Source organism: Sebastes fasciatus, chromosome 23 (genome assembly GCF_043250625.1).
Source record: "Sebastes fasciatus isolate fSebFas1 chromosome 23, fSebFas1.pri, whole genome shotgun sequence".
NCBI lineage: Eukaryota > Metazoa > Chordata > Actinopteri > Perciformes > Sebastidae > Sebastes > Sebastes fasciatus.
In genome coordinates this window covers 22017067-22041232 of record NC_133817.1, presented here as the reverse complement: position 1 = coordinate 22041232, position 24166 = coordinate 22017067, and the positions used below count along the sequence as shown (strand labels likewise).

The 24166-nt window shown below is 40.3% G+C and overlaps 5 protein-coding genes and 1 pseudogene across 5 annotated transcripts; 5 read left to right on the top strand and 1 right to left on the bottom strand.

Moving 5' to 3' along the window:
• The first annotated feature begins 1138 nt into the window (after positions 1 to 1138).
• On the top strand, positions 1139 to 7319 carry LOC141761742 (uncharacterized; annotated as a pseudogene).
• Positions 7320 to 7466: 147 nt separating this feature from the next.
• LOC141761739 (histone H4-like) lies at positions 7467 to 9281 on the top strand. Its single transcript, XM_074625340.1, has one exon. It carries the CDS (start codon positions 8113 to 8115, stop codon positions 8605 to 8607), a length of 495 nt encoding a protein of 164 aa, XP_074481441.1. The 5' UTR covers positions 7467 to 8112; the 3' UTR covers positions 8608 to 9281.
• Positions 9282 to 9624: 343 nt separating this feature from the next.
• On the top strand, positions 9625 to 10697 carry LOC141761741 (histone H4). The gene has a single exon (XM_074625342.1). The coding sequence runs from the start codon at positions 10375 to 10377 to the stop codon at positions 10684 to 10686; it is 312 nt and encodes a 103-aa protein (XP_074481443.1). The 5' UTR covers positions 9625 to 10374; the 3' UTR covers positions 10687 to 10697.
• Positions 10698 to 11395: 698 nt separating this feature from the next.
• Positions 11396 to 12404, bottom strand: LOC141761740 (histone H3). The gene has a single exon (XM_074625341.1). It carries the CDS (start codon positions 12273 to 12275, stop codon positions 11865 to 11867), a length of 411 nt encoding a protein of 136 aa, XP_074481442.1. The 5' UTR covers positions 12276 to 12404; the 3' UTR covers positions 11396 to 11864.
• Positions 12405 to 18229: 5825 nt separating this feature from the next.
• On the top strand, positions 18230 to 18925 carry LOC141761989 (histone H2A-like). The gene has a single exon (XM_074625745.1). It carries the CDS (start codon positions 18272 to 18274, stop codon positions 18653 to 18655), a length of 384 nt encoding a protein of 127 aa, XP_074481846.1. The 5' UTR covers positions 18230 to 18271; the 3' UTR covers positions 18656 to 18925.
• A 145-nt stretch (positions 18926 to 19070) lies between these two features.
• Positions 19071 to 23171, top strand: LOC141761990 (histone H4). Its single transcript, XM_074625746.1, has 2 exons — positions 19071 to 19343; positions 20598 to 23171. The coding sequence occupies exon 2, from the start codon at positions 20820 to 20822 to the stop codon at positions 21129 to 21131; it is 312 nt and encodes a 103-aa protein (XP_074481847.1). The 5' UTR covers positions 19071 to 19343; positions 20598 to 20819; the 3' UTR covers positions 21132 to 23171.
• Positions 23172 to 24166: the final 995 nt, after the last annotated feature.

The window sequence follows — 24166 nt, the reverse complement described above, 5'->3', positions numbered from 1 at the left end:
CTCTACTCTACTCTACTGTGTGACCTCTTAGCCTCCATCACTCTGCCGCACTCTACTGTACTCTACAACATGTTGTACTCTACTATATTGTACTCTACTCTGCTCTACTGTGTGACCTCTGTGCTTCCATCACTGTACTGTACTGTACTGTACTGTACTGTACTGTACTGTACTCTACTCTACTCTACTCTACTCTGTATCTGAACCTCCATTTCTAGTCTACAGACTGGATTACTGACTGGGCCCAGTGGGACCATTGTTTGGGTAATTTAATAATAATAAAAATAGGCTTTTGTGTGTATTAAAAAAAACATTTAATGTTGCTTAAATGCACATATTTAACACTTAAATACATCAGAAGAACAAAAATGAGTATATAAGAGTCCGTTTTTTTAGATTGTGCAGGTACTGTTGGCCTTCTTATGATGTACTGATAAAATCAATAGATATGAGAGAATCAGAAAACCATGGGCGAATCTACAACGGTAATTGAATATTTATTTTACGTGTGCTAAACAACTAAAGAAAAAGTTAATATCTGAAAAGAAAAACAATTGTTTTGTGACAGACTTTAACTAGTGTAAAAATTAAAACATATCAAGTCATGGCTCATCGAAAAACAACACAAATATTTCTTTATTAACCTGACCATCTTCTTGAAGTTGATCTGCTGATTTACTTTATTTAGCCTACTTACATTATAGTGCTTCACATAGAAAAAACAACAACAAAAAACATCAACAATAAATGCAATTTTGCAAGACAAAAAATGACAACAATAACATGTAAAAATGAATAAATAAAAGTTAATAGAATAAAATAAAATAAACACCAGGGATACAAATAATGATGATTATTATTATGATTAAACAAGGCTAAGGCTATAACATCACTGATGGATGCTGCTTTTGATGTTTCTATTTATATTGTTTCTTACTTTGATTAACATATATAGCCTTAGTTTGCTGTGACTCTTATTTTTTAAATCCCACAAACTGCGGGCGGAAGCAGTTTGATCTCTACAATATCTTACAAACTCGTTTCTGATTGGACAATCACACTGGCGCTCAACCTGACCAATGAGCGACGAGTTTGGAGCCACTGTGTCTATATAAATAAGTATTTAGCCGTTCGTGGAATATTCTCCTTCTACTCTACGAAGTAATCTGAATTAACCATGTCTGGACGAGGCAAAACCGGCGGAAAGGCGAGAGCAAAGGCCAAGACCCGCTCATCTCGCGCTGGACTCCAGTTCCCAGTGGGTCGTGTCCACAGACATCTGAGGAAGGGTAATTACGCTCAGCGTGTCGGTGCCGGAGCGCCGGTGTACCTGGCGGCGGTGCTGGAGTATCTGACCGCTGAGATCTTGGAGCTGGCTGGAAACGCTGCCCGTGACAACAAGAAGACCAGAATCATCCCCCGCCATCTGCAGCTCGCCGTCCGCAACGACGAGGAGTTGAACAAGCTGCTGGGCGGAGTGACCATCGCTCAGGGTGGTGTGTTGCCCAACATCCAGGCCGTCCTCCTGCCCAAGAAGACCGAGAAGGCCGCCAAGAAGTAAATCTCCATACCGGTCCCAACTACCCCAACGGCTCTTTTAAGAGCCACCCACTCCTCTTAAAGAGATCATTCCTCAAGAAAAACTAAGTGGCTGCCCTTTTAACTAAATAAAATGTGTAGGATAAGACATTGTAGAGTTATTTGTCTGAGGTGAACACAGTAATGGTGCCAAATATTTATATGAGGTTTGAATAATAATAATAATAATAAAGCTTCAAAATTAGGAGTGAAAGTGGTAGGCAAAAAAATTAAATTAATTTTAAATGAAGATAAAATAAATAGTTGAAGAATAAAAGGACATGGGATAAAAAAAAGAATTGTAGAGATGTAAAACAGTGAAAATTGATTTATATCAATAAATTAAATAAAATAACAGTCAAAGTTTGCAGAGTAGTAGTTTAAATAAAATTAAAATAACATTTTGGATCTAACAATTAAAGTCAGTAGAGTAGTAGTAGAACTAAAATATAATAAAAAAAACAATAAAATTAAACATAATAATATAATATAGTAGAGTAGTATTAGAAAAATAATAAATGAAATTCAATTTTGAATCTAATAATTAAAGTCTGTAGAGTAGTTGTAGTAATAAAATAAAATGTTGTATCTTACAATCAAAGTCAGAGTAGTAGTAGAAAAAAAATTAAATAAAATTATACATTTAAAGGGACTATTTGTAACTTTCAGAAATGCTTCTTAACAGCAGCACCTGTGGCCGTGAAATCAACGAAAGTCAGCGTCGTGCTTATGCTCAGGGGTCTCAAACTTGCGGGCCAATTGCGGCCCGCAAGACGATATTTTGTGACCCCCACCTTGATATGAAAGTTTAATGTTAGTTTTTTTTTTTGGGGGCATTTTTTCATTTTTATTGACAGGACAGTGGATAGAGTCTTGGAAAGGGGGGAGAGAGAGAGAGTGGATGCGGAAAGGGCCACAGGCCGGATTCGAACCCGGGCCGCCGCGGTCAGGACCAAGTCTTGTTACATGGGCGCCCGCTTTACCAACTGAGCTAACCAGGCGCCCTCGGCCCGCGAGTTTTATGTGAATGGCAGTTTGCCGTGGAAGGTCCCTTTGTTGCGCGAGCCCGAGCTGAACGAACCTACCAATCACAGTGGGGTATATGGCTCCCGGGGGTGGGCAATCGGCCGGGCTTGATGCAAGCAGAGAAACATTTCACAACAACTATGGCGGCGCCCGTGTAACATCGCATAAGCTTGATTAAAGCTTGATTTATACTTCTGCGTTGAATCGACGCCGTAGCCTGACGTGCACCTCTCCAGAAATGTAACTACACGTCGCGGCGACGCAGACCGCAACAGCTGTGATTGGTCCAGTCTCTCAGCGATGCTGAGCGGCCAGGACCCCGGACAACTACAGAAAGTTCTACTTCTCTCTGCCTCCATCTTTTCAATGTTTGTTCACACAAATCGACTCAGATATATTTTCTCTTTTCGGCGTTCCAGTAATGTCAGTAAAAGTTCTGTGGTTCAACAGTTATTAGCTCCAACTCCGCTCAGTTTCTGTTTGTAGTACAAGAAGAAGAAGGAAACTCATAGAGACGCCGCCGCCAACTAGCGGTTTGGTGGTGTAATTGCAGAGCAACACAAACACAGCAGGCACAACTTTATTGCGGAGTGACACCAAGTGGAATGAATATATATCTTGTCACACAGCCCCAATCATGTCTTTTTCAAAGCCTGCAGTGAAGAGAAAGATTGGTGACGAGCACAGACAATTTCAGGAAAAGTGGGAGACGCAATAGAGGCCATGTTCAGAAGAACCGTTCATGTTCTTCAATGTTCCATTCATGTTCAGGACAGTTCATGTTCAGAAGAACCGTTCATGTTCAGAAGAACCCATTCAAGTTAAAGAACTGTTAATAATGACGTTTGAAAAGATTGTTTTTTTTTTAACAAAGCTTTTTTTGTGGAATACCTGATGCGGCCCAGCCTCACCCAGACTCTGCCTCCAGCGGCCCCCAGGTAAATTGAGTTTGAGACCACTGCTCTAAATGGACATGAACGAGCATCGCTCAAAACAGTGAGGCAACACACGTCAGCTAAAAGCACAATATCACTCTATATTTCAGCTGCTTGGCAGTAATGTTAGCTGACCAGACGAAGGTCTCTCCATGAATCAATGCTGATACTGTGTTTGCTTCTCCTGCTTCAGCGCAGGCTTCAGCAGCAGGGCTCTCCAGCGAGAAACTCGTCTCCCTCCGCCCGCAGCCGGAGAGAGCAGGAAGACACCGGCAACCGGTCGGTAACGAGACGTAACGTTTCTCTCTGCGGAGCCCCGTTACTTCCCAAGACACGGGAAACCTCTGTTGGTCTGGAGGAGCTGCAGCATTTATTTCTGCACAAACGTCCACTGTACATTCACCAGATATTCTCAGAGCTAAACTAACTCTTCTGCAGTGTGGAGTGAGCGCGCGTTCACGTTTAGAGGTGGAGCGAGTACGCGAGAACGCGCGCGCTGTCTGAGTGAAGGCTAGCAGGCAGAGGAGACGAGACAGCGGCCACACGTGAGCGCGCATACGCGAGCGCACATGTGTGCCGACCTGGTACATTTATACGCTTAGAAAGTTACAAACAGTCCCTTTAACAATTAAAGTTGGTAGTAGAAATAAAAATAAAATGAAATATCAAGATCATGGGTGTGCAGTGTCTTTGAACTTCAAGGAGAAAATATACAATACCCAAGCAGTATCTAAGCGTCATATTATCCCTGGATTAGTATTATGTATTGCAATTATACAATATTGAACATTGAAAACTGATTAAAAGCAGTTTCCAGAGCACATCGAGGCTGAACTCTTTCATTTAAGTATTTCAGATCTGAAGGTTGTGCAGTGGTTTGTGTTAATTTGGAAGTCTGTGGTTGGTAATCAGACTTAATATACAATACATGTCACATATTAAATGTCAGTCATCTACAGTCCAAACTCAAATAGTGGAAACTGGATTTACTTTCCCATTTTAGGGTACAAAAGAAATAAATCAGATGAGTTAATTATTAGAACGCAGCACAAGTTTCTGCTGAAAGGACTGAATGCTGAAACTCTCTTTGTGATTAGGAGAGATATCCATTCAAACTATCTACGGCTAACCTAATAACCATAACACTTTACCACGTCACATGAAACACAAAAAGGAAAAGAATTAACTTGAGATTGTGCAGGAATTGTTGGCCTTCTTATGACGTCCTGACAAAATCAATAGATATGGGAGAATCAGAAAATAAAGGCTGAAATTACAAAGCTAATTAAATATTTATTTTACGTGTGCTAAATGAAAAGCTAACATCTGAAAAGAAAATCAACTGTTTTGTGACAGACTTTAACTAGTGTAAAAATGAAAACATATCAAGAGTCGTGGCACTGTATGCTTTGTTGAATGTAATAATAAAAAACAACAATAGTTCAATAAACCTTGTATCTTTTTAGAAACCTGACAATCCTCTTGAAGTTGATCTGCTGTTGAAGACTAAACCAAACTTTATTTAGCCTATATAATACATTTCATACAGACATGCAGCTCAAAAGCTTCACATAGAAAAAACAAAACATAATTTCCTTTTAAAACATTTTCTAAATCTACATAGATGCTGTTTTTGATGTTTCTATTTCTATTTCTATTTTTTCCTACTGTGATTAACTTGTATAGTCTTATTTTGCTGTGACTCTTATTTTGTAAATCCCACAAACTGCGGGCGGAAGCAGTTTGATCTCTACGGTATCTTACAAACTAATTTCTGATTGGACGATCACACTGGCGCTCAACCTGACCAATGAGCGACGAGCTAGGAGCCGTAGTGGCTATTTAAATGAGAATTTGGCCGTTATTTGAGCATTCTCCTTCTACTCTACGAAGTAATCTGAATTAACCATGTCTGGACGAGGCAAAACCGGCGGAAAGGCGAGAGCAAAGGCCAAGACTCGCTCATCTCGCGCTGGACTCCAGTTCCCAGTGGGTCGTGTCCACAGACATCTGAGGAAGGGTAACTACGCTCAGCGTGTCGGTGCCGGAGCGCCGGTGTACCTGGCGGCGGTGCTGGAGTATCTGACCGCTGAGATCTTGGAGCTGGCTGGAAACGCTGCCCGTGACAACAAGAAGACCAGAATCATCCCCCGCCATCTGCAGCTCGCCGTCCGCAACGACGAGGAGTTGAACAAGCTGCTGGGCGGAGTGACCATCGCTCAGGGTGGTGTGTTGCCCAACATCCAGGCCGTCCTGCTGCCCAAGAAGACCGAGAAGGCCGCCAAGAAGTAAATCTCCATACCGGTCCCAACTACCCCAACGGCTCTTTTAAGAGCCACCCACTCCTCTTAAAGAGGTCATTCCTGATGAAAAACAAAATATCTGCCTTTTAACTAAACAAAAAATACATAAAACTAAGATGATATAACAGTGTAGCTCGTTAAACAAGACACATTTAAATAATCTCTTAATTCTAAAAGCTGTGCATTAGAGGCTGTGACAATCATGATTTATCACATTCACTACTTTCTCCCCCTTTAATCACAGAGCTATCCCCGCCATGACGCACTGACCATTTGGGAGTCCTGTAGAAAGTTTCCCTCAGAGGAATCGTTTTGTTGTCTGGGACTACGTACGTTATTTTCTAACTTGTTTCGTCTCAGGCTATTATAATTATAATTGTGGAGCTCAGACGACATTTTGACGAAATGCCTGTTGATGCGCAGAAGGAACTGTGTAGAATAATGAATCAAAACGACAAGTTTCATGTGCACATAATCACGGAGGGTTCTGTGGTTCAAAACTACACTAAATGTAACCAGCGGATATCTGTTGCGTCAGTGAGTAATGTTGGCTTGACCACGCGCAACATCACTCTCTATAGAGACTGCAGTGGTGCGCTGTGCTGGCTCTCTATATACTTATTTAATGGGAACAAATTAATGAGTGGAACATGATAAATGTCTGTCGGTATAATATCCTTACTTTAATTGTAGTGAAAACCGGGACATATTGTTAGTGACTGTTGAAAACTGGGACATTTGAATGTTTTTACAGATATGTGTTGGGACTCGGGACACCCAGCTTGAAACCGGGACAGTCCGTCTGGTCACCGTAGTAAAACCTGATCTGAGGTCTGCTGTCCATCTGCCGTCTATGAGAGCCGGCTGTCAATCACTCGCAAACTCTGACCAAACGGTCAAACTAGACAGCGCTGATCAATTATGAATCAATATTCTGTTACGTGAATGCCTATTTCTCTCCTTTGATGTTCATAAAATCATCTTGTAGTGCACGGTTTAGCTGTAAAATTAGAAAGTTTATGCATCGTCGCCATTGTGAAATCTGTTGAAGGAAATCCAAGTTTAGTTCAAATGAATGGAGCACAGGCAATAGGAACGCTCTCTCAATGAAATGATCTGTGATTGGTCAAAGTCTCCCGTCACAGGCTAGATGTTCTAAAGCCTGAAAACAGAGCCATGAGGGGGAGCAGAAGTCTAGTTTTCTCTCAGAACACTTGAAATACAATATGCTGAAAGGTTATGAGATTTTTTTTTTAACATCAACCGGTGTATACATCTTTTAACATAGTATTTCCTGTTACAGTGTAGTAAACATGGACCAAAGCTGTTGCCTAACATGTAAAAGCATTCTGTAAACATAAATGGTGATATGATACGCTCCCCTACAACTAGAATAATAAATCAAACAATACTACTTATTAGTAAAACAATAACTAAATACTAACAACGAATAAATAAAAAGCTCCTTCACTTTGTATATATTGTGATTTTATTCATGTACATTTTGTATATGTGGCCTTATAAATTTGTGTATATTTTTAGTGTATTTTCTTACTATGTTTTTGCAAGGGGTGGTATAGTAAGTGTAATTATAATATATATATTTAGTAACCAATAAATGATGGCTATTTAGCCATTGGCCTTTATGGAGTAGGCTATTTACCTATGGAGTAATACTGGTATTTTTCTAGCATAATCTTTTTTATGTTCGTTTTTTTAAATACCTTGTGTAGCCTTGATATAGGCTATTATCTATGTACATCCTCAATACATAATCTATTTTATTTCTACTACTTGGTGGTGACTATTTGCAACAGGAACATACAACTACTGTATATCATGTGTGCTTGCATTATGGGTATTTAAGAAGGCGACTGCATTTATCAGTAGTCTGAGGAAGCCTTAAACAGCCTTAAAATCCTACTAGCTACTAGTACTAAAGTAGAGTTTGTGGCAAAGGGAAGAGTTACTACTTTAATAATAATAATAACTTTTCTACATGTTTGGTCAGAAGAAAAGAAAATGTGTTGTGTTATTAATGTATTATTATAACTACACGTACAGCAGTGTGGTCTGTGTAGATCAGTATGTCATCATCCGAAAAGAAAACAGACAATATTCTAGCTAAATTTGGTGTAATAGAATTTAGGTACAATAAGTAAAATACAGTGTATCAGCTGTAATAATGAATATTTGAGAATTATACATTTATAGTCCATGTAAGGACTTGAGAGGCCAGTACAATTGCCGGATTTTTAACGTAACCGGAAATGCACTGGCGTACACGCTCTAGCTTGATAAACGGATCAGAAAAAAGGCGGACTAAGCTGTCTGTCTTCATTTACGTCCGCAACGGTTTGTCTTCAACTACGTCCGCAAAGGGGCTTTATATACCGACGCTCAGCACTCTGCTGGTATTAGTTATTCTACGGAACAAACTAGACTCTGACAAGATGAGTGGACGCGGAAAAGGAGGCAAGGGACTCGGTAAAGGAGGCGCCAAGCGTCACCGTAAAGTGCTCCGTGATAACATCCAGGGAATCACCAAACCCGCCATCCGCCGTCTGGCTCGCCGTGGCGGAGTGAAGCGTATCTCCGGTCTGATCTACGAGGAGACCCGCGGTGTGCTCAAGGTGTTCCTGGAGAATGTGATCCGTGATGCCGTCACCTACACCGAGCACGCCAAAAGGAAGACTGTGACCGCCATGGATGTGGTGTACGCTCTGAAGAGGCAGGGCCGCACCCTTTACGGCTTCGGAGGTTAAACCAATGACGACCTGATCTCACTACCACACAACGGCTCTTTTAAGAGCCACCCAAACCATCCAAAGAGCTCATTTTCTATATAATATAAATAAATTACTGAAACCACTGACTACAATAATATCCATATACGTCATTCAATAATTTTACTGTATGTGTATAAATATTTAATATTTTCTACTGAGGTCTATCTCTTTACATCTGGGTGCAGATAATAGTTTTCTACAGTGTAGCACTAAATGTCACCCATTCATGATGGACAAAGCACAGGAAAAAAATATTTAACTGGTGAACTGAGGATTTGGTTGGAGAAAATAACTAAATAAACGGTATATGCAACTAAATATTTTTTTATTTTTATTAACCTGAAATGAAAATAAGAATAGAAAAAATGAACTACACTGTATTGCAAAAAACAAATATTAGATTCACGGCGTAATTGACTATTTAATTACAAATACAAATGATTAAGAATAATATAAATTAAAAAGAAAATCATAAAATATTAACTGATTATTTAATTAAGTAATTAATGCATTTTTGCATTTATTTTTTTATTAATTTTATAGAGGGACAACTCCCCTCATTTGCACAATGAGGCAGAAATGCATAAAGACTAGAATACAGAAATAAATAAGTTTGGGGAAATAAATAAGGGGTTAATCCAAAGGGAAAATTGTGCATAAATAAATATAGAATAAACTAAAAGGGTTGCAAAAACAAAGAAATAAAAAATAAATGCAAAAATATATCAATATATAGAAAATAAATAGAAAAAAAATCAATACATTTAAAAATCAATACAAATCAATACATAAAAATGAGAAATTAAACAGAAGAATAAATAAATAAGGGAATTAATACAAATATAAAGAAGTAATGATAATAAAAGTATCAATTTATGTCACATTTATCAATTAATTTATTGATACATTTATTTTTAATATTATTTCCGTACATTTAATGACATATTTATTAATTTACTGCGTCATGCCAATGACTGCTGCTGATATAATTGAACTGTGGACATACAAAAGGCCACTGTAACTCAACTAGATCTTTAAATTTCAACAATTCTAACTTAATAAACAGTCTATTAGTTTGTTCTCTTGAATCCACTTTATTAAAAATTCTTACACATTTTTTCTGTAATAAACAATGGCTTTATATTGCTCATGTACGTGTTGCCCCACACTTCAGAACTGTATAGTTTAAATATGGAAAAAATATGTGAACAGTATAGAATTCTCATTGTATAAAATATATAGTGCAGGTGTACAAGTAATGGTAATAGAAAGACAGTATATAGAGAATCAACAGCTGGAGGTATGGTGCATACACTATAGATCAGATATAGGACAGCACTGCATTGATTGTAATCCAGGGATAGACAGTAATCCAGATTTATTAACCATGTTTGTAGGTGACAGATCAGCCGAATGTGCTCTGGAAAAGTCGTTTGTTATTGATTTATTGACTGTGTATTATGTTTATTACCGACACAATGTGACATGGGGTGCAGCATAAGAGACAAATTGGGGAAACATTTTATCAGTGGAAAAACTGGGGTTTAATTAGACACCTATTCACACGAGAATGACAATATCCTGCTTTTATTGTGAAGGCGAAAGGTTCCTCATTTCCGCCCAGAGGAAAAAAGCGCGCTGAACTCACTGTCTTCAACTACGTCCGCAAAGGGGCTTTATATACCGACGCTCAGCACTCTGCTGGTATTAGTTATTCTACGGAACAAACTAAACTCTGACAAGATGAGTGGACGCGGAAAAGGAGGCAAGGGACTCGGTAAAGGAGGCGCCAAGCGTCACCGTAAAGTGCTCCGTGATAACATCCAGGGAATCACCAAACCCGCCATCCGCCGTCTGGCTCGCCGTGGCGGAGTGAAGCGTATCTCCGGTCTGATCTACGAGGAGACCCGCGGTGTGCTCAAGGTGTTCCTGGAGAACGTGATTCGTGATGCCGTCACCTACACTGAGCACGCCAAGAGGAAGACTGTGACCGCCATGGATGTGGTGTACGCTCTGAAGAGGCAGGGCCGCACCCTGTACGGTTTCGGAGGATAAACCAATGACGACCTGATCTCTCTACAACACAACGGCTCTTTTAAGAGCCACCCAAACCATCCAAAGAGCTCATTTCCTGTGTATGTTTTCCACGCATCAATTTATTAACCCCAATATATGTGTATTTAGCACCATTTACATCTATTATAAGATTGCTACCAGGAGAACTAATTTACTCGAACCTAGTCTTTTGGTACCGTTCTACAGTCACGTGATGCACATGCTATTGTGTGTTACTCTCACCTGTCCACCGCCAGATAGGAACTAAAGTACTTTGAGGCTAAGGGGACAAGAAATAGCAACTAAAATGTTGTGAAACTATCTTTTTTCAATGTGTATATAGATAAGAATGTTCTGGATAAATGCCATATTTTAGTCAAGATAGGATTGAAGAAAAAAAATGCAGGCAAAGTAATTTTTGGAAAACTCCCTATTGTTAAAACTAAAAAACCCATTAAGAGGTTTACGTTAAATTAATATAATAAGCATATTACACTAACTCTTGCATTATGTAACAGTTGTCTTTGTATCTGTTTGTACCTCCGTAATTGAGCATGTCTAATAAAGAAGGCACTATAAATATATATAAAAAAGTTGATAATGTCCAAATTAAAACATCAATACCTCTATTTAGAGTAACATATGTAAATACATAATATAAAGGGTATACAGCACACATGATGGAAGAAAACTTGTTTCTGTTGAGAATTAAACAGAACAGCTAATGCCATCCTGCCCTCTTTCCACAGAATATATGGTAAACAGCACACTAGACATTATCGTCAATACTGTACTTCAGTAAGGTATTTAATTATTCAAACCCACGCCGAATTGCAATATCAAATGAAAACAAAGGATGGAAATGTTAACTTGTATAATCAGTGATTTTTACGATGAACCACGCATTACAGTAGAATGCCTAGTATTCAGTAGAAAACATGTATTACTCAAATCCATGCCGAAGTACAGCTTCATATCAAATGAAAACAAAGGATTGAAATGTTAACTGAAAGGGTGGCTTTCATTCCGATATTGTGGGAGTATAATTAATTAATTTGACGTTGGGACCACGCATTGCAGTATAATACTTAAGGTCACAGCTCTTAGAGAAATATGTGTGGCTCTTAAAAGAGCCGTTGTGTTGTTAACTGTGGTACGGTGTGGCTGGTGTCGTCAGTCTAAGCCCGCTCTCCGCGGATACGGCGGGCCAGCTGGATGTCCTTGGGCATGATAGTGACCCTCTTGGCGTGGATGGCGCACAGGTTGGTGTCCTCGAACAGGCCGACCAGGTAAGCCTCGCTGGACTCCTGCAGAGCCATGACGGCGGAGCTCTGGAAGCGCAGGTCGGTCTTGAAGTCCTGGGCGATCTCCCTCACCAGGCGCTGGAAGGGCAGCTTGCGGATCAGCAGCTCGGTGGACTTCTGGTAGCGACGGATCTCTCTCAGGGCCACGGTACCGGGCCTGTAACGGTGAGGCTTCTTCACGCCGCCAGTGGCCGGGGCGCTCTTACGAGCGGCCTTGGTGGCCAGCTGCTTCCTGGGGGCTTTGCCTCCGGTGGACTTACGAGCGGTCTGCTTGGTTCTTGCCATTGTTGGTGAGCGTCGGCTTCTCTTAACTCAAGAAAAGTAGTTGTGCTTCAACAGAGACAGCCACTGCTTATATAGCCAGAGCCGGCGTGCCGGCAACGCTGATTGGTCCAATGTATGCACGTGATACAGTAGCTCAGCTATTGGAGGAGAGAAATTTGAAAATTCAACGGACCCGCGCATCTTTTGTTTTATAAAGTCCTAACGCCTCGAGGTACTAACAATAAAAAATACAGATAAACATACTGAAATCTCGCAGATACCATTAGAAGCACCGGAGGACACAGGGGCCCATGTTTTTTATAAGATAAGATAAGATATACTTTTATTGTCCCCGTGGGGAAATTTTTCCTGGTCTCCATCCAACTGCAGTTACAAACACTAAATTAAAACAGCATCAACAACAATAATAAACAATTCCTCATCAGACAGGGAAACAGTTTCACAGAAACAGACGTTTCAACACATACACAGTCCATGTACGTAATGGCACACACTATCACACACACCATGGCAGGTATTGCACCCAGGTCCACCATCTACCAGCTTGCCCATATTGCACAGACAATAGCCCAATATTACACAAATGCAACATATTGCACTGTCCCAATTTAACATATTGCACTCTCCTTATGATAGCTTTATGTTACGAGTTGTTGAGAAGTTTAATAGACAATAGACAAAATCTGCTCAAATCATAACATGGCAAACTGCAGCCCAACAGGCAACAACAGCTGTCAGTGTGTCAGTGTGCTGACTTGACTATGACTGTAAACTATAAACTGCATGTGATTATCATAAAGTGGGCATGTCTGTAAAGGGGAGACTCGTGGGTACCCATAGTACCCATTTACATTCACATATCTTGAGGTCAGAGGTCAAGGGACCCCTTTGACAACAACATATTGCACTGTCCCAATTTAACATATTGCACTGACCCTATCTAACATATTGCAGTGTCTAACCATATTGCACTGTCATTATGACAGCTTTATGTTACGAGTTGTTGAGGAGTTTAATAGACATCGGCAAGAATTAATGTTTGTAACGGTTCAATCTGCACCGTAGGACTCTATATCTCCAGCCGGAAGGTAAAAGTTGGTACTCCTGATGTAAGATGTGAGTTAGGTCTAACACAATTTTCTGTGCCTGTGTGATGACAGACTGCTCATAAAGCATCTGGAGGGTAGGGCGGTTTTTGACCCCCATAATCTTCATGGCAGTCTGTCCCAGGCGAGAAATCTGTGACCTCAATTGCACAGTCAGGTTACCGTACCAGGCCGTGATGCCATATCTTACGATACTTTCCAAGACAGCCCGGTAGAAAAGTAACATGATCTTCTGCTCCACTGCATAGAACCTGAGTCTGCGTAAAAAATACACCAGCTGTTGAAGTTTGGAGCAGAGGTTTCCAACATGTAGCTTCCAGCTGAGAGTGTTGTCGATGTGGACCCCTAAATACCTGTATGAACAGACCTGTGTGATAGATGTGTTTTTGATAACCACAGGCCTGAGGTCACCCACCATCTTTGGGTCAAACACCATCTCCTCTGTCTTCCTCACATTCAGCTCAAGATGGTTGTTGTCACACCACTGCACAAATTCCTCTATTTCAGAGAAATAGTCCAGTGGGCTGCTATCCCTGTCACGATACAGTGACTGTTTTATAAAAATAACTTTTTTTAATCATATTTTTTCCAATCTCGCCTACTTCAGCTTTAAGACTTGAGAGATTATTGAAATGTGTTTCAGGTTCCTTAACATTTTGTAAATAAATTATTGTCATTTATTTTAAAATCCGAGAGATTTCACATAACTACTACAGCTGGAGAAGGCAAAAAATCTGGCGCGTTTACAGCAATGTTCACTACCCCTGTTAAATAATCCCCCAAAATAAATATAATGACATCATTATATCGCTAGAGATGCTTGTTTTTGTCATGTAAAACAGTGACATTTTGTTTGTGCTCTTGTTGATTTGTTAAAAGTAAAATGTTAAAATAGATCAATGTAATCACAAAGATAAAAAAAAGTATGACATACAGTAATTGACACAACTCTGGCCTACGTAGACTGCAGCACAATAGCTGATAATGATTAAATATGACGATGCACTGTCTGACAGTTAGGAGCACTACCTTTGGACAACTATATCTAAAATGTAATTAAAGGTGCTATTGACAACATTGATAACATTCAGCCACTAGATGTCCAATTCGACCCAGAGATACCACATGATACCAACGTCCTCAATTGAAAAGAAACAAAAGGGGGAATAAGATAATCATGATTATAGATTTTTTTTTATCAACAAACCTCACTGACTGATGACTAAATAAATTTATGTATTTATTTTGAATTTATGTATTTATTTTGCATTTCTTTTTTATGTATTTATTTTGTATTTCTTTTTTATTTCTTTCTTTTTGCATTTCTTTTTTATTCATGAATAAATGGAAAAATAAATACATTAATTAAAACAATTATAAAAATAAATACATACATAAATATAAGGGAAAATTAAACAAAAGAGCAAATAAATAAGGGAATTAATACAAAGATAAATAAATAAAGAAGCAAATAAAAACAGAGAAATCAATTTATGTCACATTCTATCAATTAAATAATGGCTATACTAATTTATAATATTAGTTTTGCTACATTTAGTGACATATTTATTTATCGAGTCATTTATTTATTTATTTTTTATTTTGGCAGGTTCTGTCCTCCATATTTAAGTGACATAGTGGCAGTAATAATAAAAGTGCTGACTCCGCACATCCATCCCAGTCAGAGTTTGTACACTGCAGCACATATGGGTTGTAAAATAAAGTGACTGGAGCTACGGATAAAAGCCTAAATATAACTTCATCCAATACAGGATTATAAACAGATATTCAAATATTTAAATAAGAATAGAATAAAAACAACACAATACAATAAAGAATAGAAAAATAGCACTAATAGAAGAAATAAAAAGGAAGGCTAAATTATATTTATAAGGAAGATACTCACACGGTTGTCTGTTATTGTGTCAAATTCACCTTAAGGCCAAAGACGTGTCATGTTTGTGAGATTGAATTATGCCAATAAAAGATGATTAATAATGATAATTCTAATATGTAATATAAAACATGTTATGGTGCCAAACTACATAGTATAATATCCACCACCATGTCCACAAGGTACAACTTCCTAAAAGTAATTTACAAAATGATTACAATTAATGTATTTTATTTGATTTATTACCTTGCAATAAATCTTCATCAAGTTTCTAATGATCAGTTTATGTTAAAACTGTTGAGGTGAAACAGTGAGGTGTTGGATTGTGTCGTGTTATTATTAGTATTAATATTATTCACACCTTATAGACTGTTTTTTACACCACATACATTACTTTGTTTAAGCTCACAAACTGACAACTGAGTGTATTTACAACATAATAAATTAATCTGAATTGTTTCCATTGTACATTATTTACGTACACTCATAGGCTTCTGTAGTTTTGGACTCAATTTCCTTCAGAAATGTAATGTTGTAATCGTCACAAATGTAATGTCATGTACTTAAATATGTTGAGTATGTTATTAGAGTGGATGGACATTTCTGAGCCCCTGTTCAGGTGTCTGTTTCTAATTCATCTTAATTAGTTTCTCTGATATTATACAAAAGTCAATGAACAAGACTAGAGCTCAATAAATGATGTCTAGTGTTGACAGCATGTGGGAGCTCATCTGTCTCCTGAGGAAGTTGGGGGCTGTATAGGAGCCTCTGTGTCCTAACAGTGTTAGATCTAACTGTCTAACACATTTCAGATTGTAATAACTATATCATATAAAAAGATGGTTGTATTAATATTAAAAAAGAACAATGTGCTACATAAAGGACACACCTTGTTTCAGGAAGTAGAACTCAGCCAGTGACCTATCTCAATAGGAGTGTGTTTTGCAGATACCAAAATAACCTCTGTTTAATAAATAAATATTCGCAAGAGTGGAGTGTTTTCACATTGGGTCTCTGAACAAACATCTCTTCTCGCTGTTAAACTCTTTTGAGTGGGTTTCTGGTGTGTTTGAAAGCATTTAGGAGAGAATTCACGAGGAAAAGACACGCAGCAGAGCCTTATACAGCGACAGATAGGAGACGTTTAAACGCTTTCCAAACAAAATGCAGAAAAGTATTAGGGTTCATTTGACTTTTATGTGAAGAGAAACTCATTCGCTATTAGTTTGATTCAATTTTAGACTTTAGTACTTCCTCCAGATGTGTATTTTATACTTTTATCGGTACAGAGAAAACACAAGTGGCACAGTATTCCTGCTGCACCGGTGAGCGGCAGGCTGGGTTGAGTCTCCACGGTTCTCATGGTGTGTTTAAGTTCCTCTCTTTGCTGGGAGACTTCATCAGTCACATCAGACTAGTCGAAAGGATCAACTTGATACAGCATCATGACGGAAACCGTTCCAGCCACCCCGGTGAAAACACCGAGGAAGAAAGTCGCCAAGCCAACCAAGTCCGGTCCTGGCGCCGCTGAGCTCATCACGAATGCGTTGATCGGCTGTAAGGAACGCAAAGGTGTTTCTGGCGTGGTTCTAAAGAGGATCCTGGCCGCTGAAGGCATCGAGGGAAAAACCTTTAAACGCGTTATTGTGAAAATGATGGAGAAGAAGCTCGTCCTGCAGACAAAGGGAACCGGGGCGTCCGGGTCCTTCAAGCTTTACAGCGTAAAGCCGGTTACCAAGAAGCCCGCCGCCAGAAAGCCGGCAGCGAAGAAGCCCGCCGTCAAGAAGCCGGCAACACCCAAGAAGGTGAAGAAGAGCCCGAAGAAGGTGGTGAAGAAGGTGGTGAAGAAGGTAGCGACGAAGGCAGCGACGAAGGCAGCTCCAGCTAAGAAAAAGCCAGATACCCCGAAGAAGGTTGTCAAAGCCAATGCTGTCAAAGCTAAGGCTGTCAAAGCTAAGGCTGCCAAGCAAGCCAAGAAGCCCGTCGCCAGGAAGCCGGCAGCGAAGAAGACCGCAGCCAAGAAAACAGCGAAGAAGTAAACGTACTAAAGTTTGCTAAACAACCAAACGGCTCTTTTAAGAGCCACCCAAATCTGCAAAAAGAGCACTTTTCCTGATGTTTTATAATAAGTGTGGGCCCAATTTAATAAGTTATTTATTGTCATATGCAATAATTACAATCATTGGCAATGATACTCTTGGATCTCAGGCTCTTTTAAAGTACAACATCAACATGCGTTGCAAGTACAAGTGAGACTATATTACATAAAAGTGCAGAATATAGAACTACTCTATGAAATATTAAATATTTTGTGCTAAAAATAGCTGTACGGTAATTGCAAAGTGAATGAACTGTAATGGCAACAGGAATTTAGTAAATGTATGCACAGTGAGAAGGTAAACTGGTAGTAAAGTTTATAAAATGAGGGTTGACTATTCCGATATGAACTACCTGCCCGGTGGAAGAAAAAGGCCACAAAGACAGAGTAAAGATTCAGTACGAAAAGAATATAATTAATAAAAACAAATAAACTGCACAACGTGTAGTGCCACCATGTATGGAGGACCACAAGAGTCACGGAAATAGTAATAGAGCATTAAATTGTTTAATAATTAATTGTACAATAAAAATAGGCAATAATAAATGTGTTTCATTATTTGACATTTTAATGGACAATAAAACGATGAATTATGAGAAGAATTTACAAATTGAATATTAATCTGTCAATAAATACTTCAAATTGAAAAGGATTTACAAAAACACCATCAAACAGTCAATGTTTTGACTGTATGTTATGTTATGGTGTAGAAATTCATGTTTGTAAATTACTGTAGGGCGGAAGTGTTGTACTTGCCAGGTGACGTTGACTTCTCTGATTGGGCGAGCGTCTGCTGTACCTGACCAATGAGCTACAAGCTCTTTGCTATATAAGCCGGAGTTTACCGTCATTAAAACATTCTGCTTTCTCAGACGTAAACAGATCAAACTTATTGAAGATGTCTGGACGAGGCAAAACCACCGGAAAAGCTAGAGCAAAGGCTAAGAGCCGCTCATCCCGTGCTGGACTCCAGTTCCCAGTGGGTCGTGTCCACAGACATCTGAGGAAGGGTAACTACGCTCAGCGTGTCGGTGCCGGAGCGCCGGTGTACCTGGCGGCGGTGCTGGAGTATCTGACCGCTGAGATCTTGGAGCTGGCTGGAAACGCCGCCCGTGACAACAAGAAGACCAGAATCATCCCCCGCCATCTGCAGCTCGCCGTCCGCAACGACGAGGAGTTGAACAAGCTGCTGGGCGGAGTGACCATCGCTCAGGGTGGTGTGTTGCCCAACATCCAGGCCGTCCTGTTGCCCAAGAAGACCGAGAAGGCCGCCAAGAAGTAAATCTCCATACCGGTCCCAACTACCCCAACGGCTCTTTTAAGAGCCACCCACTCCTCTTAAAGAGATTATTCCTGATGAAAACTTAAGTTACTCAAGCTAGTTGTTTTTCACAACCAAAACACTAATAAACTAAATGGACTGATTGAAAACCCTGTTACTAAAATTTGATGGTACAACTTTAAACAATGTAGCACCAATACTAAAATAAGTGTCAGTGGTACGCTTTTACTTTGAAGTTAATTTATCTTATAAAGATTGATCAAGCATGGCGATGATTTGGTATATATCCTTTCATTGTTATGTTTAACTTCATTTACTTTTATGTTGCACATTACTGATAAACTGCCAATCAGATTTTGATTGTTTAAGAACATTGACAGAAATATCTATATAGTAAGAGGTACAAGAAATACTACTCGGTGCAATGTTATAGTGGTGATAACATAGAATATCAAATGTGATATGGTACAGTAATGTATAGTGTGTATATAAAAATATCGTACAGTATAATAATAGAAGCATTAATACAACTGAAATAAATAGACATACTTGCTATTTAGTGCTGGTAAAAGTAACAAAGTATATACATTATAAACAGCTGGAGGGTATATGAATAATGTATATATACATTATTAGGTACAGTATAGTAATGATTTTAATCCACGGAGAGACAGTAATCCAGACAGTGGCTGTTTTCGAAACCGCATACTGCATACTACTGAGGAGCGCAGTATGCAGTATACAGTACATACTGTATACTGCGTTCCTCAGTAGTATGCAGTATGTGACAGTTGAAGTGATGTATTTAGCAGTATGCTAGACGAGGCTTAAGCCTTCAAACCAGCTCTTAAAGCACAGGACAAAAAAACTAACTTGTACCACTATTACAATATTATCAAAAAATACAACTTTGATTTTGTTGTTTATGTTGTGCTTGTTTACTTTATAAGATACTGCAGGTTTAAACTATTTATTCTGACAGCTCATAAATAAGTCCGACAAACAGGATCATCAACGAGGAGAGACGGGAAATATAAAACATTCATCCACAACGTTTACTTTACTCAAACTGCTTTTTCAGTTACAGCAAAAGGACTGATCTCCCTCCAGATATTAGAGAAATGTTAAAAAAGTGTCATGTTGTCTCATCAGGAACCTCTCTGCCCCGTCAGAAGCTGCTCTTTCCCTCTCCTCTTCTCTCCTCTTCCTCTCCTCTCATCTTCTCTCGCCACTCTGCTGCTCTGCAGCCGCTCTGTGAGCGTCACTGGCCGGCTCTCCAGCGAGCTACGCCCGCGGGTGATTGTGGAGCTTTTTAACTCGAAAAAAGGCAAATAAACACAGGTTCCTGTTAATTTATAATGGACATCTGTGTTGTGATATTTAAACAAACTATCCGTCAACAAGGAAATCAAAGCCTCTCGTCTACAGACCGGTCTCTAGAGAGCTCCAGCAGCTCATAGCGGTCTCTGAGCGTGACTACCCGGCTTGCTGGCAGCGACCCGGGCAGGCGCTCGCTGGCTGTCACGGTATTCTGTGGAGCTTCTAAACTCCGACAACGGTGGAACAAATGTTCGATTCGCCATCTAACTTCGTAAAACTGCCGATATTAATAATCTACACAGTTGATTTCTCGCCTCAAAAACTTTCAGAAGTGAATTTAGTGTTGAAATGGCTACAGAAAACGTAAAAAAAGAGCAGCTTTTGGCTGCTGTTTTTATACCCGTAGCCTGTGCTGTTCCGCCGCTTTGCATTGTGGGATACAGTAGGCGAGATAGACTGGTCCGATGCATACTGGAGAATTTTTCCAAATCAGTACGTCATCCGGGTATTTCTGGCATACTGGAGATTTTGCTTTTGTTCACATACTGCATACTACATACTACATTTTGGCCAAATCAGTACGTACTACTAGTATAGTATGCGGTTTCGAAAACAGCCACAGACAAGTACGATTGACAGTGTCAATGGTTCGTTTTTATTTTGAAGGGACTTCATTTTAACCGGAAATGTATTGGATTACACTCTCTAACTTGTTAAAGAGATAAGGGGGGGGGAGGCGGGCTGAGCTGTCTTCAACTACGTCCGCAAAGGGCCGTTAAGTAGCGACGCTCTCCACTCCGTTGTATCAGTTTTTCTTCTACCGGACAAACTAGACTCTGACAAAATGAGTGGGCGCGGAAAAGGAGGCAAAGGACTCGGTAAAGGAGGCGCCAAGCGTCACCGTAAAGTGCTCCGTGATAACATCCAGGGAATCACCAAACCCGCCATCCGCCGTCTGGCTCGCCGTGGCGGAGTGAAGCGTATCTCCGGTCTGATCTACGAGGAGACCCGCGGTGTGCTCAAGGTGTTCCTGGAGAACGTAATCCGTGATGCCGTCACCTACACCGAGCACGCCAAGAGGAAGACTGTGACCGCCATGGATGTGGTGTACGCTCTGAAGAGGCAGGGCCGCACTCTTTACGGCTTCGGAGGTTAAACCAATGACGACCTGATCTTTACCACACAACGGCTCTTTTAAGAGCCATCCAAACCATCCAAAGAGCTCATTTTCTATATTGTAATATCATAAATATACATTATAGAAACTACTGACTACAATAATATCAATTTTCTGCTCTACATTGAATACATGATATCCAGCACACTAATCGCTGTTATTGCTAATTATTATTTATCATTAATAACGTGTTTTTTTAAGAGCCACATAAATCATCTAAAGAGCTAATTTCTTGTATTTCATCTTGATGTTCTATAACCATCAACAAGTCCAAACTTCATTTTTCCAATGGGGTGGTCATTTGTAAATTTAAATATTGTTTCTACAAAACTACATATCAGTGAAGCTTTCTTCTTCGGTGTTTATTGGCGGTTGGCAAACCATCTTAGAGGTGCATTACCGCCACCATCTCGACGAGTGTGGAACAGAAGGTTGTGCAGAAACAAAATAAAATAAAAAATAATAATAATAATGATGAAAACACCAGATTCGTTTAACTAAATCAGTTTTTCTTAAAAACTGAATAATTTCACTGTATATATTATCTGCTTTATTCCCTTATAGACCTGACACTGAAAAGTCGTTGTGTTTTGCCTTCCTTAGTGACTGAAAAAGGTGATTCCTCTGGATAGTGTAATTACTGCAGTGTATCAGTACATGTTCAACAGTTTCTGGATGGTTACAGTGTGTACATTTTCCAGTTGGGTGCTTGCCTATTCGATAAAATGTATGATTAAGACCTGTATGTCCGATTCTCAGTCGAGTGATGATATTTTCTTCCCTTTTTTTAGCCCACCTTTCTCCCTGCCCTAACATGTTTCTGTATATTGTACATATGCCTTCTAGTTTCCTGATCATCCCAGTACTCCTGCCATACTTTTCGTGCATAGTTCTTGATGAATGGTTTAGCCTCAGCTTTACTTAATGGAATTTGTAATTCTATATTCTTAATTCTTAGTGTTTGTTAGGCCAGAATGTCTACCTGCTCATTTCCCTCCACACCAACATGAACAGGAACCCATATGAATCGTGTACCTGTGCCTTTCATTTCCATCCTATACATTATGAGACATATTTCATTAATTATATCCGTTCTGACTGATGATCTACTAGATCCTATGCTTGTGAGTGCTGAAAAACTGTCAGATGCAATAACGGTGTTTTTTATTTCCCTCTCTATCCACTGCAGGGCCAATAATATTGCCAATATTTCTGTAGTATATACTGACACATCATTTGATACTCGTTTCTTGATGTAGGTCTCACTCACCGGGGTATAAACTGCTGCACCTGCACACCCTGTCTCAGGATCTTTGCAGCCAATTCCTGCTGTATATTGAGGTCTATATTTGGTAAGGGGAATAACCAGGGAGGAATTGAGGAAACTGAAACTGTAGAGCAATACTGGAATTGACATAACCCTATGTTTTCTGCCTTTGCATCACCTACCCACCCAAAGCTTATGAAGTTTGTTCCCAGCAGTCTGTCAAAACACTTTTGGTAGGGTGAGTTTCATAATGCCCCTGAAGATTAACCCAGTATGCCAGCATTCATTTTATTCTTCTAATCCGTAGGGGCATTTCTCCCACTTCCACTTGCATTGCTGATACCGGAGATGTTCTGAATGATCCACTAACTAGGTTTGGTTGCTAGGCGCCGACGCGAGTGGCAGCCTGTTTTAGTAGCTCTCCGTGTTTCTACGTTCTTTGTCTTTTTTTTGCTACTTTTTCGTGACTTTTAACTTTCTACTGCGCTTAGTTTTTGTCAGTGATAGAATACGGCACACTTTATGTAAATAGTTTCCTTTTTCACAGCTGTCTTATTTAGTTATTATATTTAGTTAGCCTGACCAACGGACATGATCGGACAACGGACGGTGTATTCGTTTGAAGCGCTCCTCGCCTTTCGGGACCGAGTAGCAGCGCCACCGAAGGATTTACCTGCCGAGATACGGCGACACAGACGGGGATCAAGAGCCGGTGTGATCGTGAGGGGGGGAGGGAGAAGGAGAGGAGGAGATTTAAACCCGTCCTGCCTTCGGTGATCATGGGCAATGCGAGATCTAGAGATCTCGCATTGCCCATGATCACCGAAGGCAGGACGAGCTAGCAGCCCTGGTGAAAGACCAACGGGAATACCGAGAGTCCAGTGTGTTGTGCTTTACGGAGACATGGCTGAATGGGATTATACCAGACTGCTTAGTGGAACCGGACGGCTTCACGGTGGTGCGAGCTGACAGAGACAAACAGAGCGGTAAACAGAAAGGCGGAGGGCTTGCTGTCTTTGTTAACTCCAGATGGTGTAATCCCAGACACATCACTGTAAAGGAGCGCATCTGTACGCCGGACAATGAGCTGCTGGCTGTGAGTTTGAGGCCATATTATCTGCCTCGAGAGTTCTCACACGGCATCATAGTTACTGTTTACATTCAACCGAGTGCTGTGGCGGCGCAGGCGACTGACGTCATCCACTCCACCGTCGCGGGATTACAGACGAGGCACCCCAGCGCATTCATCGTTGTAAATGGTGATTTTAATCATGTGAAGGTCTCCAGAGCCCTGTCGAACTTCACCCAGTATGTGACCTGTAACACAAGACACAATAAGACCCTGGACCTGCTGTATGCCAACATTAAGGAGGCATACAGCGCCACTGTTCTCCCCCCCCTTGGCGCATCAGACCACAACCTCATCAGGCTTGTGCCAACATACAAGCCTGTTGTCAGGAGGCAGCCCGCCACCACCAGGACTGTTCAGCAGTGGTCAGTGGAAGTTGAGGAGGAGCTGAGGGAGTGTTACAGGTCAACAGACTGGGAGTAGTTTGACAGGGTCCACGGTGAGGACATCGATGGACTCTCCCACTGCATCACTCACTACATCAGGTTTTGTTAGGAGAGCATCGTACCCACCAAAAAGGTACGCTGCTTTCCTAACAACAAGCCCTGGATCAATGGGGACATTAAAGCCCTGTTGAACAGGGAGATGAGGGCTTTCATGGCCGGGGCCAAGGTTGTC

Coding starts and splice junctions, on each gene's coding strand:
- LOC141761739 (XM_074625340.1), top strand. CDS start 8,113: ATGCACTGGCGTACACGCTCTAGCTTGATAAACGGATCAGAAAAAAGG.
- LOC141761741 (XM_074625342.1), top strand. CDS start 10,375: ATGAGTGGACGCGGAAAAGGAGGCAAGGGACTCGGTAAAGGAGGCGCC.
- LOC141761740 (XM_074625341.1), bottom strand. CDS start 12,275: ATGGCAAGAACCAAGCAGACCGCTCGTAAGTCCACCGGAGGCAAAGCC.
- LOC141761989 (XM_074625745.1), top strand. CDS start 18,272: ATGTCTGGACGAGGCAAAACCACCGGAAAAGCTAGAGCAAAGGCTAAG.
- LOC141761990 (XM_074625746.1), top strand. CDS start 20,820: ATGAGTGGGCGCGGAAAAGGAGGCAAAGGACTCGGTAAAGGAGGCGCC.